Source organism: Aulostomus chinensis, chromosome 12 (assembly GCF_037954235.1).
Source record: "Aulostomus chinensis isolate RoL2024-O1b breed Wild chromosome 12, RoL_Achi_v1.0, whole genome shotgun sequence".
Classification (NCBI taxonomy): Eukaryota; Metazoa; Chordata; class Actinopteri; order Syngnathiformes; family Aulostomidae; genus Aulostomus; species Aulostomus chinensis.
This window is the reverse complement of record NC_141331.1, coordinates 14,713,332-14,732,360: the sequence shown is the minus strand read 5'-3', so window position 1 is coordinate 14,732,360 and position 19,029 is coordinate 14,713,332. Positions and strand designations below refer to the sequence as shown.

The following is a 19,029-nucleotide window of genomic DNA, read 5'->3' as shown; positions in this document are numbered from 1 at the left end:
ACAAACGACTTCCATGTGACCTTTTTAATTTTTGTTGGTGGTGATTCACCATCACCAGCAGACGGCGATAACAGCCCTTTGACCCGGAATGTCACGTCATTAAAAGCTTCCATCCTGTAGTTCTCAAAGACACACACACACACACACACACACACGCACACACACACACACACACACACGCACACACACACAGCAATTTATTTTTAAGGAGAGTTTTGGTAGACTTGAGATGATTCCAGCTTGAGCCAGACATCTAAGAGACTCACAAACCTGATAAATACGCGATATTCAATGTTATGACTTGCGAGCAGAAATTAAAATAGAGAAAGACATTTATTTTGATTGAAGCAGGCCTCTGTGTATTTTAAACCGTGTGTAGCTTCATCTTAATCGCAGACTTCACGCACCTTTTTGGCCGCAGCATCAGTGCAAATAAATCTTAGTTATTTTGGTTTAGTTGACGTCTCTGATAGCCTGTTTGGAAATTTCAAATGCCTTGTGCTATTTGTGGGATTGATCCCCCCCCCCCCCCCCCCGTCTTCCTCCATCTCTGCCTCCTCCTCCTCCGGTGTGTTCTTCCTCTATGGTCCTCAAGTCACCTGACCAACCGCCATGCAAATCATTCGGCTGCTAGCGCCTCATTGGCCGCTGGTGGCTCATTTAACCGCTGTCAGTGCGCATCATATGGCCGCCGCTTTAACCAACTTCTCAACTCCGACAGGGAAAGTGGCTCAAATGCGCATTCTGTCACAGTGGATGTGAACCAGCCCCGACGAACACAGGGTGAAATACTGTTTGGAGAACATTTGACTTCCGTTTTGGGAATATTTTTTTGTCTCGTGTTTGATTTATCTTGGGGTTAGAATATTAATTTTGTAATCATCCGTCCGTCCTGCGCGCACCGAGCCTTGTGCGTGCCTAAAACATCCTCAGATAGACTTTTTCTCTGTTGGTGGTGAACTTTAAAACCAGGTGAATGTATAGCATGATGATGGAAACTGACCTCCATTCCCCTGGTCCCCAAACGAATACGACCACGGGACCAACGGGACCAAACAGCGGCTCCAAAGCGAATCAGGAGCGAGTGAAGAGACCGATGAACGCGTTCATGGTGTGGTCCCGGGGGCAGCGGAGGAAGATGGCACAGGAGAACCCCAAAATGCACAACTCTGAGATCAGCAAGCGTCTTGGCGCCGAGTGGAAGGTGATGTCCGAGGCGGAAAAGCGCCCCTTCATTGACGAGGCGAAGCGGTTGCGAGCCATGCACATGAAGGAGCATCCGGATTACAAGTACCGGCCCAGACGGAAGACCAAGACGCTGCTCAAAAAGGACAAATATTCCCTCGCCGGCGGACTGCTTTCTGGACCCAGTGGGGGCGGTGGAGTTGGTTTAGGGGTCGGCATGAATTCATCCGGGGTCGGGCAGAGGTTAGAGAGCCCAGGGGGTCATGGAGGCTCCGCAAGTTCCGGCTACGCGCACATGAACGGCTGGGCGAACGGTGCGTACTCGGGGCAGGTGGCTGCAGCGGCGGCGGCGGCTGCGATGATGCAGGAGGCTCAGCTCGCCTTCGGCCAGCACCCGGGGAGCGGGGCGCATCATCACCACCACTCACACCACCATCACTCACACAACCCCCAGCCCATGCATCGCTACGATATGACAGCCCTGCAGTACAGCCCCATCTCGAACTCTCAGAGCTACATGAACGCCTCTCCGTCCGGCTACGGCGGGATCACCTACACGCAGCACCAGGGCTCCGGCGTCTCCTCCTCGGCTGCAATGGGGACGTTAGGGTCGCTGGTGAAGTCGGAGCCGAGTGTAAGCCCTCCCGTCAGCAGCACACACTCACGGGGTCCTTGCCCCGGAGACTTGAGAGAGATGATAAGCATGTATTTACCGACCGGAGAGCCGGCGGACCCGTCCATGCAGAGTAGACTCCATGCCTTGCCTCAGCATTACCAGAGCGCCACGGCTGGAGTGAACGGGACGGTCCCTCTAACACACATTTAGATCTCAGAATCACCGAAAACTGCAAACGAACACATAACCAAATATTTACCTCTTTTCTAAATAACCCCGGTCCCGAGAACTACCTGTATTTTGTACAGAATGTTTATGATATTGTAAATGAAGGGTAAATAGCATATTGATCTCGGCTTTTTGGATTAGCCACCAGTGGAATTATATAAGGAATCTGACGCCGAGATATTGGTTATTGTGCTCTCTCACCTTTTTGTCCATTACTTCACAGTCTTAGTTGAGGGGTACGCCAAGTTCACATGGGGGTATTTGGTTCAATTGTCTCATAATTTCTGGGTTCTTGTAAGTTATTGAAACTGAGATAAACGTGTCATATGAAAGTGCTTTAAAAGATATGAAAGAAATCACATTCTTTAAACGTTTGTGTTCATTTGCAGAGGCCTGTGTCTTAACTCTTGGATACCATCTCTTTTTATTGTAACACTCTAATTATTGTAAATTGTGAATAATTTTAATATTTCAAAGGATGACGGGCAACTACTGTTGTAATTTATGTGCTTTTCTGCGAGTGAAAAGCTCTGATGTTGCAATGAAGAAGAATTGAATAAATTTCACAAGACGTTGCTTTGATTCTTAAGAGAGCGGGTCTAAGATTATTTTCACAGTGTTCTTGCAGGAGTGTTCACAATTTGAGGCGATAAGAATGTGATCGAAATTCTTCTCGAGGAACAACAAAAACAAAACAAAACAAAAAATTAGCTTCCTCTTAAATTGTCTGACACCACTGCTGGCCACAGATCCCAAGAGGTTTTAAATGGCCTTATTGTTTGTGCGTAATTGTGCGTAAAAGGGGGAGAAAAAAAAAAAACACCAGAAAAAAAAGAAAAAAGTGCAGGCCTGCAAAGAGACAGTTTTTTTTTCTTTTTAAGAGGATGTCTCGCGAGCTCTGAGTTTGATGTACGTAGGAATTAATTTATAAATGAAAATCAATTCCAGCGCGAGGAGAGTCATGTTGGGTTCTTAATGCAGGCCAAGAACGTGGCCCACGTTCTCCTTTTTATATTTGTTATTTACCTAAGAACATATGAAGGGAAATCGAGCCATACGGAACACGAAGGCCTCAACACAAACCACCTGTTAGTGTAATTTATGAAATGTTTCCAGGGCGTTAGAAATTTGATATGACTTCTTCTACATCTTTTTTTTTTCTTTAAGTTGATTGTTTTCTAAATTGTCTTTCAAGAAAATGTCTTTAATCACATGTCGTCATTATTTAAGTAAATTTGTCGAAACTTAATTGGTCGGTTTGCATTTTGTTTTTTAGTTGTTGTTGTTTTGTTTTTTTTTTCTTCATCAGACTTCAAAACACCCAGCAAAAAAAAAAAAGAGAAGCTGCCAAACATTTAACAAACACTTTAGAAAGCAATTGTTATTTCTAATATGGTTTAATATTCACTTATTATACAGGTCGTTTTATATAAATGAAAGATTAACATGCCCCTGATGCACCGAGACAAATGAGAATATCAAGTTGAGACTGTCTTTTTGCTTGTTTTTAAAACTTAAACTGACGGCACGAGACAACAGTAAATCCTTTATTTTCAGAACATTCTGACCTAAAATGGACACTTGGTTTATTGCATGTTTATCGTATTTATCTGTCATTCGGTCGTTAAGACTCATTCTGCTGATGGTGTTCAAGAATTACCCGAGTAGACAACAAGAAATAGTTTGCGGGTTTCTGTTATTTCTATGCATTCGTACACATTTGGTTACTTGTGAAAACCCAAAAAGTAAAAAAAAAAAAAAAGCATCATCATCAAGTGCAATGCAAGTATTTGTAAAACGTTTTTTGTTGTTGTTGTTTTTTTTAAGTATATATCGGGGTCGCTGAAGCAATCAGGTGGTTAAACGCGGCGTTTTTCCTTTTTTTTTTTTTTTTTTTTTTTCTTTTATACTTTGATAGTCGTGAGAGCGATGTGGGAAAACTATGAGGCTTAAATCTGAATCGTCACGATTCATCCTCTGGAGAAACGACGTCTCATCCTAAAGGGAAATTTTTTTTTTTTAAAAAGATCTTTTTTTAAGGGGGGGGGGGGACCGTCTTCTCTACTCAAAGCACAACAGGAAAGATGTGGATTTTAGACAATTTATCCGCTATCAATATCAGAATCACGAGGCCTTAAAAGCAGCTGCTCCAACTGTTCAATGACAAAGTATCAGGCTGCTATGGTGACGAGCTGGTGACTCATCAGAATGTCTGAACCACCGTTCATTTGACATAATGACACGTTTGATGCTTTTGGATGTGGTAAAAGTGATGTTTTAGATATGTGAGGAAATATCAAGTAGACGCAGGACTACTTTTTTTTAATTCAGGAACGTTCCTCTTAAAGTAATGAAAACGTCTCTGTAAAGGTGACGTTACGTGACAGGCCGCAGATGTTTTTACACGGTTTTTTTCTTTTATTGCTTCATATGCAGACACATCAGGCTATAATCCATAGACATGCAAATGAGGCAAATTTATGCCTACTTAGGCATTTTAAAAATCAATTAATCTCGAATACGTAGTTAAAGGGTCTATTTCACACTGATGAAGACTCTCACGGTATGTCAATTAAACCTGTTAGGCCTCATAGTCAAGCGTGTAACGCCTGGCTGCGCATTAATACAAAAAAAGGAAACAAAAAAATCACAGGATGCTCACAATCATCAAAATTAGTTGAAATGCCAGAAGAAAGAGTGCATCTGTGGAGGCATCTCTCAGCTCTGCGGCGTGTGCATGGCACGGGGATGGCCTCCTCGTGTGTTTTGCATCTGTTTCTATCTTATCTGCTGATGTGAAGAGATGCGGATTAAAGTGTGAAAGCCCGGGAAGGCGGAGCGCGTCACGGCGCATCGGCGAGCTTAAAGAGGGGCGTTCTGGCAAATTTAACCCGAATAAATTACACCTTGAGGTGGAAGAGGGGTAAGTGTAGGGTGCAGTGTGTGTGTCTGCGCGTGTGTGTGCGCGCGCGCGCGCGCGTATGTGTGTGTGTGTGTGTGTGTCTGTGTGTGTCTAACTGACCGTCCAATAAATCTCTCCACTCTGCGCTACTCTTATCTTGTAGCCACCGATATATTCCGTGCTAGCTCGGATGCTGCTAAAGCCCCGATCCCTTGCACTCCCTGTCCTAAATGGGGATAATTAGCGTCACTTTATCACGCCTCTGCATATTTTCTCCGCGTCTCCCCCCCTTTCCTAAAAAAAATCACCCAGCAGCCTGCTCTCGTCGCCCGCTCTGTCACAGAAGATTACGGAGACAGATTGCACAGAGCGAATGTGCCGGGTGAGATTAGCGCGGAATAGAGAAAGCAACTGGGCCAATGAATTTCTCGGAAGGGCCTTATCGTGCAATTACACGTTGACATGTTTAACAATCTTGCTGCCTCTTAATCCTGCAGTGCTGCTCTATCTACCCACAGCTACCACGCTGTACGCCGGCACACAGACCTAATGCACCGAAACGCAGCACCAATGTAGGCGACAGAAAGTTGTGGAAAATTGCTTTATTTCAAACTTTGCCCACAGCATTCACCAAACCTCTTTATTTTCTTTTATTATTATTATTTTACAGATTTCTCGGTTGTCGGAATAGCGTCTGCTGGGACATGAGGTGAGATATTCTCAGAAATGTATTGACACTTGCACACAAAGTCAGTGGATGTTCGCCACGTCCTTCCTACGTGGCCGCGTTAAAGCTTATAGTTAAACACAGACTCCCCATCTCATGAGTAACCTCACCCCGGCCCCGGCGCCCCTCCTCGACCCTCCTGCCTGGCGGTACATCGGGGCCTGTGTGTTAGTGATTGTGGAGCGCCACTGTAGGAATTTGGCAGCGGCTGTGGTTTGGAGAGCAGCCCCACGCTGAGCCCCATTCAGCGGCTGGTGCGATGTGAGGTTGGGAAGTTTCAGTCAGCCGTAGTCCTCAATAGCTCCCACAAAAGCGATTACAAGCCCCAGCGCATTCCTGTAGGGACCCGCCGTGCGTCGCAGGTGCGAGGGGGACCGGGGTAACTCGTCACAGGAGCGATGGAAACGGGATAGAGCGGGGACCACACAAAACCAGACGCGAGGCGGGATCCGTCGTACTGTTTGGGGGGGGGGGGGGGGGGGCAATATGTTTGAAGGAGAGGCAGTCCCGGCGTCACTGTCCTCCAGAAAGATTAGAATCAGGGTTGTAGTCTGTTTACCGGGTCACGAGACCCCAGAGCCCCCCTCACAAGCAACAGAACCCCCCCCCCCCCCCCAAAAAAAAAAAAAATTGGAACTTTTCATATAGTCTTACTGGTTGAGTAACATTTAACCCCCCCACCCACCCACGTCACTGCTTAAAGCCTCTGCCATGCAAGGTAGGCTATGTAATTATGGAGTAATTATGTTTAAGGTTTTTATACTGCATATCACAATGGATGTGTACAGGCTTGGGTTTAGTCCTCCCACTTCTATGAAACAGAAACCTACATATACACACACAAACACACACAAATTTGTAGCCCTTAATGTCCGTTGAGGGTTAAATAGATAAATAGATGCAGGTCGGGGTCCTGGAGGTGCTTCCTGAAGAGGACAATACAGCTCTGCTTGGAAATAAATATCAGCTTAAATCAATGAATACAATTTGTAGGACAAGCGGATTACATTGTTATTATTAAACGTTTAATGTATAACTGCACGAATGGTATCAGCAATCTGTTTACTTCCATTTCTAAATGATCATATTGAATGTCTGCGTACATTTCCCTATCAAGCTGTTCTATCTAATTGGTTTTCCTTACAATGCTTCCAGGAAAACGTTTTTGATTATAGTCAAGTATGGCAGGTCCTCAAATCTGACCAACAAATCAAGGTAACATTGCTTCCCATTAAAACCTGTATGACTGGTAAAATATTCATATGAAAGTTTGTTACATCTGCCATGCCTGTGCTGGTTAAAGCTGCACTAATAGATATGTTGTTGTTGTTGTTGTTGTTTTTTTAGTCCAAATGACTGCACAGCTAGCAAGCCCTCTGGTTAGCCCCTCTCTACACTCCCCCTCCTAACACGGTCAGACACACTCGCCCTGTGAACCTGCATGAGCTCAAAACCATCAAACTGTCCTCCAGTGAGTGCACACTTTTGCTTCAGAATAGTTCAATATAAAATAAAATATATAATAATATAATAAATATTTTCTAATTGTGTTAGACATAAGGGTGTGTGCACAGATTTTAGTATAGTTTTTTTGCCTGCATTGTTTAGGCAGTCATTTGTATTTTCAATCAAAGTTCTTCAATGGACATAAGAATCCTGTAATGTGTTTTCATTACACTGCGAATTTTAGGGTATTTATGCGTCACTCAATAAACTATTCCAATAAGTAGGAACACATGGGAAGATGTTAAAAATCTAACATCATTGGAAAGAAAGTGATTAACATTCAGTTTCCAATCCAAACTCTAAAATAAGGGTTACGATGACTCAGTCACCTGGTGTCAGACACATTGTCTTTTGTTCGAAGTTTAAAGGTGGCAGCTGGAACAACATCTTTGTGAGAGACAGCTCTGTGTCCTCAGTGGGAAATCTGCAGCCGTGTCACACACAGGCTGACTGAGTACAACCTGTTACGTAGGTAAACTAGCTAGCAATTACACAGGCCTCACGAAACTCTCCAGTAAAATAATACAAAAACAAAAACCTTCAAATTTTAAGTCAAACAGGAAAACTAAAGACAAGTAACATATATCCACGACCTCAGCAAATTAGATAAGACACAAAGTATAAATCAAAACGAAATTAGCCTATTGTAATTTACACTTACTTCCAGTATTGTAATTTACCTTAGTTTTAATCAGGCTGCAGAGCTGTTTGTCGGTCTGCCCCCGCTCCTGTTGCCTTACCGTCATGTGTCAGCACGAGCAGGCAGAGAACAAATAGTCAAAGCACCCACGGTTATAAAGAACACCAGATAATTAGTCTACAGAACATGTATAATGTTCAAAAGATTTGAGCAAAATACATTTTGGTTTTAAAAAAACTGGTCTCATTATCCTGCTGGCCTCCAGTTTTGGACTTTGCAATTCATCTTTTTATTTCCTACGATGCCTCGGGTCACGCTTCCAGTTTGTCCCTCAGTTATCGTTCTCGTTACCTCTCAGGAATTCCTTGAGGGAATTTCTTCAAATTTAGCTCAAGTATCCACTGGGACTAAAGGATGGACTAAAAAGATTTTGGCCGTCAAAGGTCATACAAGCATACATCCAAATGCACTTTTTTCACCTTTTTTTTTGTTGCCATTTTTAATGCATTTCATGTTTTACTTTAAAAAAAGTTTCTTTTTGGGTGAACATTTTTTACTTCCTGCCTTTCTGCGTTTCCCCCATTTGTGATTGCTTGCGCTTGCTGATTGGTTTTACCTGTGTTTCATTGCTTTTCTTTCCCAGAATATTTAGTCTGCCTCTCTCTTATGACAATTCCTAGATGTTTCTTTGCGAGGGTGGTGCTTCAGCCTTGACCATACAAATTCTCCACCCTGGTAAACTGTTCAATTTAAAGGCCTTGCAGGTCTTTTCAGAATTAATCCAGGTGTAGTGAATGAAATTCTGGCAGGAGAATTCTCAGTCACACACCTTGTTTTCAACAAAACAGACATCATGAACTGGTCAAAAGTGTTCAGCTGAAATTCAAAAGGCATGTGAGTACATTGGCTGATATAATTGAGGAAATGGAAACCTGTTCTGCAGAGGAAAGCAACGACCTTCTGAAACTAGGCTCAAGAGAATTACAGGCCAAGCTGTTACGGAGGATGTTTGGGCTGCTCAGACGACACACCAGGAGTCATACAAAGTCTTTTTGTAAAGAGGCTGTATGGCACAAAACCACTCCACCCCTTAACAAGCTCCCACTTTTTAAAACAACTCCAAAAAGAGTAAAATCTAAGACCAAACCCACTGAATAATCACTGACAAATGACTGCCCACTGTCTCCAGATCCCCTGCCAGGCCCACGGTGGGAACCTACAATACATTTTCAAACATGAATATTGAGCCTACCCCATATAAATCTGTTTCCATAAGGGTCTACAACCTTCAGTTACTTTTTCAGCAAGATCTTAAATCAAGTAAAAAAAAAAGAAAAAATGAAGGGCCAACAGAGCAAATATTGCGATGGACTGCTTTAAAAGATAAAATCCTAGACAAGACAGAAGCTTGGAAAGTGGTTAAGAACAATTGAGGGATTCAAGTGGAAATGCTTCCTGGGATTGGATGAAAACATCTCTGGCCAGGAAGTTTGTGGAAATATCAACACAAACCCACCAGAACTCCATCTGATAGAAACTCAGTCAGACAAAAAAGTAGATACAGTGATGCTTCTGGAGCTGAAAGAACAATTCAAACAGATATCCTGGCACCGTAGACACAGATGTTGTCCTAGCCATGATATGTACAGTAGAGAGCTGGACGTTGCAGAGCTGTGTGTGGCCTTTGGGACAGAGAAGAGTTTAGGGACATACAGTGACAATCATGTGTTTCATTACTTCACTGCCTTTGACATGATCCACATTTGCAGCTGGGGTCAAGAAGACAGTATGGGATACCTATGACACAGAGGCCTTGGGTCTCTGTCAAAAAGGCATTTCAGTGGACAGCCTTGTCAGTTGTGGAGCGTTTGTAATTCTTCACTATGATCACAGCAGCAGTCAACAGGGCAATGGTGGGGACATTCACCTGAGGGGGAACCATACACGCCATCTCCCACAGACTGGGGTTGGGTAGCCCAAAGCAATCGGAAATCCTGTATTGTTTCATAGCATGTTTTTGAGTCTGACAGAATATGCAAGATTGAAAATGCACAGACTTGGCTGCCACTGGTTATTTTGTGTCTTTTTGGTGCGCTGCTCTGCGGAAACCTGTTGTGTTACCTCTTGTCCTGTATCATCATCATCTGCAGTGACTGTCAGAAGAGCATGGTTGTTGGTACCTTCAGGTGACTATAGGGACCATTTCTTGATCCACAGATTCTGCTGCAATGGTGGGATTAATAAATGGATGGATATCATGGTAGTTTGAGAAGCTGTTCGGGTGGTGGTGGTAGATCTCTCCTTTCTTTGTTGATGCTTTTCTACTGCATGGTGGAGGTCCATTTCTAGCTGTTCTCTGCCTTCATAGACATTCCTGCTATTGTCCCTCTACCACTTCTGCTGCCCCCCTTGGATGCATGGCCCAGTTGACTGTCGAGCATTTGCTTTGGAAGGTGATTATCTGGCATGCATAAAGCATGACCCGTCCTTCGTAGCTGGTGTCTGGTGAGGAAAGAATTGTTGGCTTCCTTCAAGACACTTACATTCATGTTCATGTATCTTCCCAACTGATTTTACACCTGGGAAGTTCCTGGGGAATCATGTCAGAGATGAATCTTGTCATCAGTGACAACTCTTATGGAAAGAAGACGAAGGTAGGTGCTGTGATCCAAATTCTCCCAGGGGTTTGGGTCTGCACCAATTGTTGAGGCTTGGGAAGGCCATTTGGTGCTGGTTGATGTAAAATGTGAGGCCTCTCAATGTTTACCTTAAATTCAAGGGAGCCAATAATCTCTGGGAAAGACATACAAGATGCTCTGACGACTCCCTTTGGAAGATTTTTTTTTGGATGAGGTGGAGTAATGAAGACATCAAACAGGGTTGGTGCAATGATGCATCCCTGCTTGACACTGTGTCAACTTTGAAGGAGGCTGTTTCAGAGGCGTCATTGCCAACAACTGTTGCATTCATGTACACATCCAGGAGATGACCAGGCAGGTTGGAAGCTTCATTGCAACTCAGATAAGAGGCACAGGTGTCCCCTCTGTGTTTGGCAATCTGCCTCATCTCCTTTCTTAAAGCGAGGGGGGCTTTTATGGTGTTGCCTATGTGCTCTTTGATAGGTTGAGTTCCTGGACTGTCTCTATTCAAAGTTTGATTTTCAGACTTTTGCATTGGCCATACATCTTAAGTGCTGTGACAGAGTCAACTCGACTGTGTCACTTTTTCCTCCAAAAGGCTTCCTAAGTTTTAGATCACTGGTGGGGAACCAAAGCTTTTTCTGGATGATGACCCAGCACTTAAGAGGTACCATGACCAAGAACCTTCACCACCCCAATGGCCTTGCAAATGATGTCACTTCCCCAAGAGCAGAAAGATTTCCTTCGGGACTGATCAGTTGAACAATGTCAGTGTAATTTGACCGAGTCAGAATTGAGGCCAATAGCCCAATATTCTTTAGCATCCTCAAGATATTGTTTCAGTCTTTCAGACACGTAGTTCTGGAAATGTTGCACCTTATTTCTGTCCCTGGGGCTTTCAATGTCTAGTCACAAAGCTCTTCTGTTGTGTAACCTCTCATCCACTTGACTTTTAGCTTGGCTATTTTAGGCAAAGTCTTGTATGTCAACTAACAGTGGATGCAAGGCTTCATTTATAGGCTTTTTGAGTCCACAAGATTGTTGAACTTGATTCAGCATATTTTTTTCTCTGCATACCGCAGACCACCCTTTTCCACATATCCCTCAGTTGGAGCAGGAGCTTGACAATGACAGCACACATGTTGGCTACTTTCTCAAACTCTTCACTGCACTCTACATGAGTCACAGGATAATGATACCATGTTAGCAAGGTCAAATAAATAGAAAGCTTTCGTCATTGTTAGTCTTGATGGTATCCCACTCTTGCTTAGCTGTGAGATGCCACATCTTTCAGAATTTCTGAAATGTAGATTTCTTGGCTTTCTAACAGGAATCAGTATTTCCTGGTGGTAGCTTCTTCTGGTAGCTGTGAGTAGCCTACTCTTCCGATCATAGAATAGAACTGGTCTTTACTTATCCATGTCTATTGCTTAGGTAGTAGGTACTTCATACATCTTCCTATTGAAGATATTATCTTTTATAGGAACAGCTGAGACTCTTAACCACTTTACCACAAATCAATTAATTCCAGTGAAGCTGGGATTTCTTTTAAATGTAATGTGAAAATTGATCTCGTTGGTTGCTGTTGCTTAACTCTGAATTGAAGAAAAACGTAAATAAGAATGGCATCTTAAAGAGTACTACAGTGTATATTTGAATAAAGTTAGGTTGTATCTATCTGTGAACTGAGCAACCATAAGGAAAATGCTGGTTGTTTTTCAGCCTCAATGTAAGAAAACTCCACATTTCTCATGCATTCACCAGCCTTCTATTTGTATAGGTGGTAACCCACGTCACTGTGTCTAACAAAAGCTTACAGGATGTTGCCCTTCACCAAATACCATGCATACATCAACATGAAACAAAAAAAAGTAGACTATTTTTATCAGTAATTGTTGTGTTTGATTAAGGTTCTCGAACTTCATTACCATACTGCTCCCTTGCCTGACTTTCTGGCTGTTGGTGATTCTTAAACTATATTTTAAATTTTCAGCATGTTTGATGATCTGGCCCTGGCACTCAAACAAGTCACTCTTTAAAACTAGTGAAGGTCTATCTATCATAGGATCTTTAGGCTCCCCAAGGATGAGTGATCAGTAACCCTGCAGTGAACCTCTTATGTCTCACTGCTATACTGAAGGTGTGATGAACAGAAGGAGAATGAGCCACAGTCATGTGGAGATGTGTTAAGAATAAAATTCAGAAGTAATTTTCAATGGACTTTTTCCATTCATGTGCATAGGGCCTCAAATACCTATAAGAGCCAGATATATGCTCAGTAAGTTTCTCGTCAGTGGCACGGCTAATACCAAAAGCAATACTGGGTAAAATCAATAATTTATTGTAAAAATAAACAAAACAAGGGCATTCTTTAAATAGAAAGAATAATGCAAGGAGACTGACAATGGTAGCATTAGGTTTCATGAGTTCTAGGTGTGTCTGACAAAACTTTTTAGGTTCTTTGACTAAAAACTTTCATTTTTGCAGGGGGCAAAAGCAGAGTTAAGAAAATAATCTTGATAATAAAGTCAGCTTTATTTTATTTTTGGCCATCCCACAAATAATTTGATCATTTGAGCTTTTCTCATGAGAATGTCCTCCTGAGGAAAACAACTAGATATTCAAATTTTATTGATTTATTATTGCGGCTGGTCTTTTTCCTTGTCATACAAAGTTATAGTCTTCCAGGGACTTTAAATGACAGAAACTCAACAGCGCTGGCAATTGCATGGATTGACATTTAAATGGGTGGTGCAGTGGCTGTCGCCTCACAGCAAGAAGGTTCTGGGTTTGAGTCCCGACGTGGACACGGGGTCTTTCTGTGTGGAGTCTCCATGTTCTCCCTGTTCCCTCTGGTACTCCAGCTTCCTCCCACAGTCCAAAGACATCAAGAGGGGACGAGGCTGATTGATACTCTAAATTGACCGTAGGTGTGACTGTGAGTGTGAATGGTTGTCTGTCTCTATGTGTTGGCCCTGAGATGGACTGGTGACCTGTCCAGGGTGAACCTCACCTCTCGCCCAAAGACTGCTGGGATAGGCTCCAGGCTTCCTTAACAGGAATAAGCGGAAGAAAATGGATGGATGGAAATTTAAATGGCAGATGTCATCTAGTGGCCATTGTAATTATGACCACAGGAAAGAAGGAAACCAGATGATGCCAACATATAGCCAGCAAGCCTGTGTATATACTGCAGTTTAAGTGCCAGAAAGATACCACCATTGCAGGAGAGTTTGGTGAATTTGTATTTGTTTTTTTTTCTTGATTATTATTATGTCGAAACTAACTTTGTATTGGAGCATCCTGTTTCGCTCATACTGGCTGAGTTAATTAGAACAGTTTGAGCATTCGGTGAAGGCTCCTCCTGCTGACTGTTACTACTTTAATACTCTCATGTTTTTCCATCTCTCCTCCTTAAACAGATACTTGTACAGCTATACTTTCCTAATTGCAGTCGTTGAATTATTTAATTGCAGAATTGTTCTACATTGTGTTTCTTGCTGTGCAGCTCGAGGCTCAATAATTTTGCTGGCCTGTGTGTTGATTCATTGGTCCTAAAAAAGCCATAAATATCTAATAACATCCATGCATGCTAATATGCTACCTACTGTAAGATGCTGAACAAGATAACCATTAACCATCATGCTGACTTTGGCATGAAACTCAATGCACTGCTGGATAAGTGCAGCCTAACACAGCACCCAGCATCGCAGCAGACATGTGTTCTTTAACATGACAAACTGACTTCACCTAACGCCACAATTCAGTCAGTGCAGTGTACAACACATCTGCCCCCTATCACTATCACTTCTGTATGCACACACACACACACACACACACACACACACACACACACACAAATGAGATCCCACCAGATGCTGTAAAGGATTTCTCTACCAACGTGGCTGGTGATAATTCTCAAAGCGGTGGCGATGGGGTTAATGAGGGGTCAAAAAGTTCAGATAAGCAACAGCGGCTTTACGGGGCTTGCTGCAACCTGCAGCACAGTGATAGCAGTTTGAACTGGCTAACCTTTGAACTCTGCAGGGTCAAGTGATCAACAAACTGGGTCATTTAGATAGGTCAGATTGTGAAGGATGTGTATGTCACAGATAAATTGTCTTAATGGTTATAATCCTACTCAATTTGTTTGCAGAGCCATTAGATTGTTGCTAGCTATCAGGCTGTATAAGGTTTGGAATATATCTGATTCATCTATAATTGAATTGATCAGCTAACGGCTATTAGGCATCAGCTGACTGCACCGTGTAATTGTGGGTGTTTGTGTGTGGATCTGTCACTATTTGACTTTGGATGTACTGATAGTGCAAAGAGTGATAGTGATTCATGTTGATTGATATTGCTATTCAATTTCGGCAGTGTTTCTTTCAATGTCTTATATAATCAGTTTATAAAAATCCACAGAGAATGTGTGTTCTATGCCATCATATCTTTAGTTATTGATTGCTGAGAATAGATATCACTAAATAGCAACATCCTGTCTTTCTTTCTGTCTTTTAGTGCCCATCATGGCTGTCACCAGTGGACTTGGACCATTCTGGAGGCCTGTGATTGACAAATCGAACAATCTTCTCTCTTTCCATCATTGCTACAAAAACTAGAGGATGGATGCTGTGGATGTAAATACCTTGTGTGGAATGTCAGAACCTCAGATTGTCTCCACTCACTCTTACCCGTGTGAAGCTACTCTTCTTAATTACACAACATCGTTCTTTATTGCTCAATGTTTTGTATCAAAGTCGAGTGCCTGGTTTTAGTGCATATGGAGATTTATTTCACGTGGCTTACCTGAGGATTGGAATCTTAGCCTCGGCCCTGTTTTTCATCCATCTCAGCAAAAACACACACTAACAAATAAAAAGAAAACAGCAGTGTCTGCATGAGCCCCCCCCCCCACACCCACCCCCTCCCCATTCTCTGTTCGCTTTCACTGGAGCCAGATTCACTGTCTTAATACTCTTAGTCCCTCTGTTGGCATGTTTTCCAAGAAGCTGCCGTTTTTTCACATTTGTAAAATCCATCACAATGCCTGTAATGAATATTTCCACAGCCTTGAGTGTATTTAATGAGCCGTTTGACCAACCCAGAAGTAGGCATACATGGATAAGAAGAGAGGCCTCACTCACAGCAGCGAGACAGTGTCAAACAGGTCCTTTTTTTTAATTTGGTCCAAAAAGAAAAGAAGATGCAGGTCTCTGTAGAATCATTATTCATTTGTCACATCTGAACTTCAATTAACATTTTCTGTGCATGATGTCATTTGTAGTACTATTAAAAACTTATTAGTTCAGATTTGTCTTCATGGATAAACTCGTGAGACATGTCCGCGCTTGCACTAATTACCTCTTTTATTTCATGGTAATTTTATGACCTGTGTCTCTGCATCCACAGTTGATAAGCCAAAAAAAAATAGAGAAAAATTTTAAAAAATACATGTTAAATAAAGTCTTTCATGTCATTACAGCCTAATAATGTAATGTTGTGCTTTGATTCAATTTTTTTCACATTCAATTTAAAAGGTACATTTAAGCTTGAAAGTGAAAAGTTATTAAAAAAAAAAGTTTGAGCATTTAAAATTCAAGGCCTGTGAATGTGCCCTCAATTATTTTACCATTGCCCCTAAGTAATTGATTTTTGGGGAGAGAAAGAGAGAGGTGGCAGGGTGATGTGTGCTGATGCGTGAAAACCACAAATGAAAAATAACTGCTGGCATAACTGCTATTAGCAATTTAACCTTGCTTTATTGATTTTTTTTAACATACAGTATAACTGCATTTAGCTAACATCAAAGTAAGGCCTATAATAAGCTGTTTCATTGCTTTCTGTGATGATTTATGTTTTACACACACACACACACACACACACACACACACACACACACACACACACACTCCTTCAGGTATGTGCACAATGACAAATGCTGGTGACTAACACACATGCACACGTCCAGTGGAGGGGCAGACTCAGACACAAACAGAATGTACGGGGACGAGATAATGAGCATCTCAGGTGACTACATGCAGTGATTACCAGGTTGTTGGTGTTATTGGAACTATATCACATACACTCCCACTCTGTGCACACACACACATACATACAGACACACGTGTGTACACATGCACTCTTGAGAGATCCTTGGTTATCACACCCTTCCAGATTGTTCTGAACTACTTATGGAAAACACACACACACACACACACACACACACACACACACACATCTCAAGATGTGGCCACTCTTGCCAATATGAGCCTAGTGTTAAGAACAGTTGTTGTCGTTGTCGTCGTGTGTTTTTTTTTAGCATCTCTAAATTCCTAGCGTTGCTAAGGTGCTTTGGGAGGGGATTAACAGAGGCTGGCGCCGATGAGCAAGCCTTGCAGATTTCCAACCAGCAGGAAAAAGACAAAGAAATAAGGAGAGAAAAAAAGAGGAAAAACAGCAGAGGGTTAGACAGCAGGGAAATGGTGGTAACAGCTTGTGAAAACATGATGACTTGAGAGAGGTAAGAAAAAAGGAAGAGCTAAGGAAAAAGAAAGTGGGACTAAATAAGTATCCCGAAGAGGAGGCCTCAACTTTCACACAGACAATACAGCAGAGACTCTCTGAGAAGCATTACGTTCCCTCCTCCTTTCTTCTTTTTTTTCCTCCCAATCTACCAACTTTTTCTTTACCCTTATCTCCATCTCCCGGCTCTCTTTTCATGCTCGCTCTCCTCTCTGTATCTTCCCATTACTTTATTCCCCCGAGGGCAACAGTTTTGGATCCAGACTCTATTGTCTCTCCCTCTCGCTGTCACAACTTCAAACAGCGCCAGTGTTCAGGTCACACTGATGTGCCCGGAGCATCAGTGACTGTGCCCGTCTCAGGTGTACATCTCCCAGCGTGTCCTTCATGACACTCTCTCCCTTTCTCCCATCTTGTTGCTTTAAATTAGCCTAGTGATGAGTTTAGGAGCTGCACCACATCTACCAGTTATTGACCTGCTTGTAGGGGCCTGACCAGTGGCTAATAATTCTGAAAAAGAAACAGTTGTACATCTTGATTTGACTGGATCTTTGGATACATGCAGGAACGTCTCGGAGAGAAATCTGGTAGCAGACCAAGGTGCACCAAATAGAGGAAAGTTTGCTTGCTTTTCTTTGAATCCTCTCCTCGGGTTGGCTTCTCAGGTAGAGTGTAACTAGATGCGGCCTGTTTGTGGAATAAGGCACTTGACCAAGGGCCAGCGCTGCTCCTCCACCCCCTCCCCTCCCCAGTCCTTCCCATACCTGGCTCAGGTTACCCCCACCCCCTTGCCGCCTTTCCTTGAGTTGTGTGTTTTGCAGTGTGAAGAGCATGTGGCTGTTTGTTCCCTGTTCAGACAGGTGCTTGTGGTTCGGTTTGGGGCTCGGGCAGCTGGGCTCTTGTAACTGCCCCCCTCTCCCATGATCCACCTTGGTTGACTGACACACAGAGGCGGCTGTCTTTCAACTAGTGATCTTCTGAACTACTCATCTGATCAGACTAGATCTGCGCTTCACGGCTGCCGGGGTCACACAACCCATCCCATGAGGTCAACCAGCTAATTACACACCCTTGAGTCCTCCATTTCTTAGGCTGTGGAGGATATGAGGAAGGTGGGGTGTATCCAGGGGACATAAAGGAGGAAAAGAGAATATAGACATCAAATAGTGAATATAACCAAGCTGCACACTTGAGTTCTGAGAAGAGAAGGGTGTAGCTCTGGGTTGCAGCATCTGTGAGGCACCCTTCCCAGCCCTGAGGCAGCGTAGCCCCATGGGACCTGAGCTGAGTCAGAGTGGATTTATATATCAACCTTCCAATAACTTTGCATACAGTTGGTGTGTCAGCTTTTGTGTTTTTGTCTCCCAGATTTACAGTTGTGCACAATACAATATTCACCCATTCATAACTCTTGAATGTGAGGATGAGTCCACACGATCCCTCTCACCTAATCACCTTGGAACTTGGATTTGAAGGAAGCTACACACCGGTAGTGATAGAGCCAACCAATGCCCCCCCCCCCCCTAACACACACACACACACACACACACACACACACACACACACACACACACACACACACACACACACACACACACACACAAAAACCATTATGTTAGTTGCAGGCTCATTAATCACAAATGTGAGGGTTTCCCAGCCAGCGTAGGAAATTCATCAAAAAAACTGGACATTAATCACATGCATGAACAGCAGTAGTTACACCTGTAACAATGCCATTTGATTTAAACGTGTTGCTCCAGACTGTGTTAATGATGCCACCCAGGGCCAGACAAAGCAACCTCTCTGCTATCACTGAAACAATAATGCGCTAACTATGAAGCAATTTCGTACATGTAGTCAAGGGGCATGCTGATGTACTGTACATGGCTCAGGGGTTAGTGGGTGTTGCAGTAATTACCAGATGAGTTTTTTTCCAGATCTCAGTTTTATTTATATATATATATATATTTTTTTTTTTAGTCGACCTGGTGAAATGTCTTCAATATTAAATCAAACATTTTTTTTCATCCCAATAAATTAATTATCAGATTGAAAGAGGAA

The 19,029-nt window shown here is 42.8% G+C and overlaps 1 protein-coding gene across 2 annotated transcripts; it reads left to right on the top strand.

The window, feature by feature from the left end:
- Nucleotides 1–642: 642 nt before the first annotated feature.
- sox1a (SRY-box transcription factor 1a) lies at nucleotides 643–16,026 on the top strand. 2 transcript variants are annotated; one of them, XM_086220356.1, is made up of 2 exons: nucleotides 643–1,819; nucleotides 14,965–16,026. In XM_086220356.1, the coding sequence occupies exons 1-2, from the start codon at nucleotides 977–979 to the stop codon at nucleotides 15,013–15,015; spliced, it is 894 nt and encodes a 297-aa protein (XP_086076482.1). In that variant the 5' UTR covers nucleotides 643–976; the 3' UTR covers nucleotides 15,016–16,026. The 2 variants fall into 2 exon arrangements, with proteins under 2 accessions (XP_086076482.1, XP_086076481.1); XM_086220355.1 differs by lacking the exon at nucleotides 14,965–16,026 and having other exon boundaries at nucleotides 643–3,345.
- The last annotated feature ends 3,003 nt before the right edge of the window (nucleotides 16,027–19,029 follow it).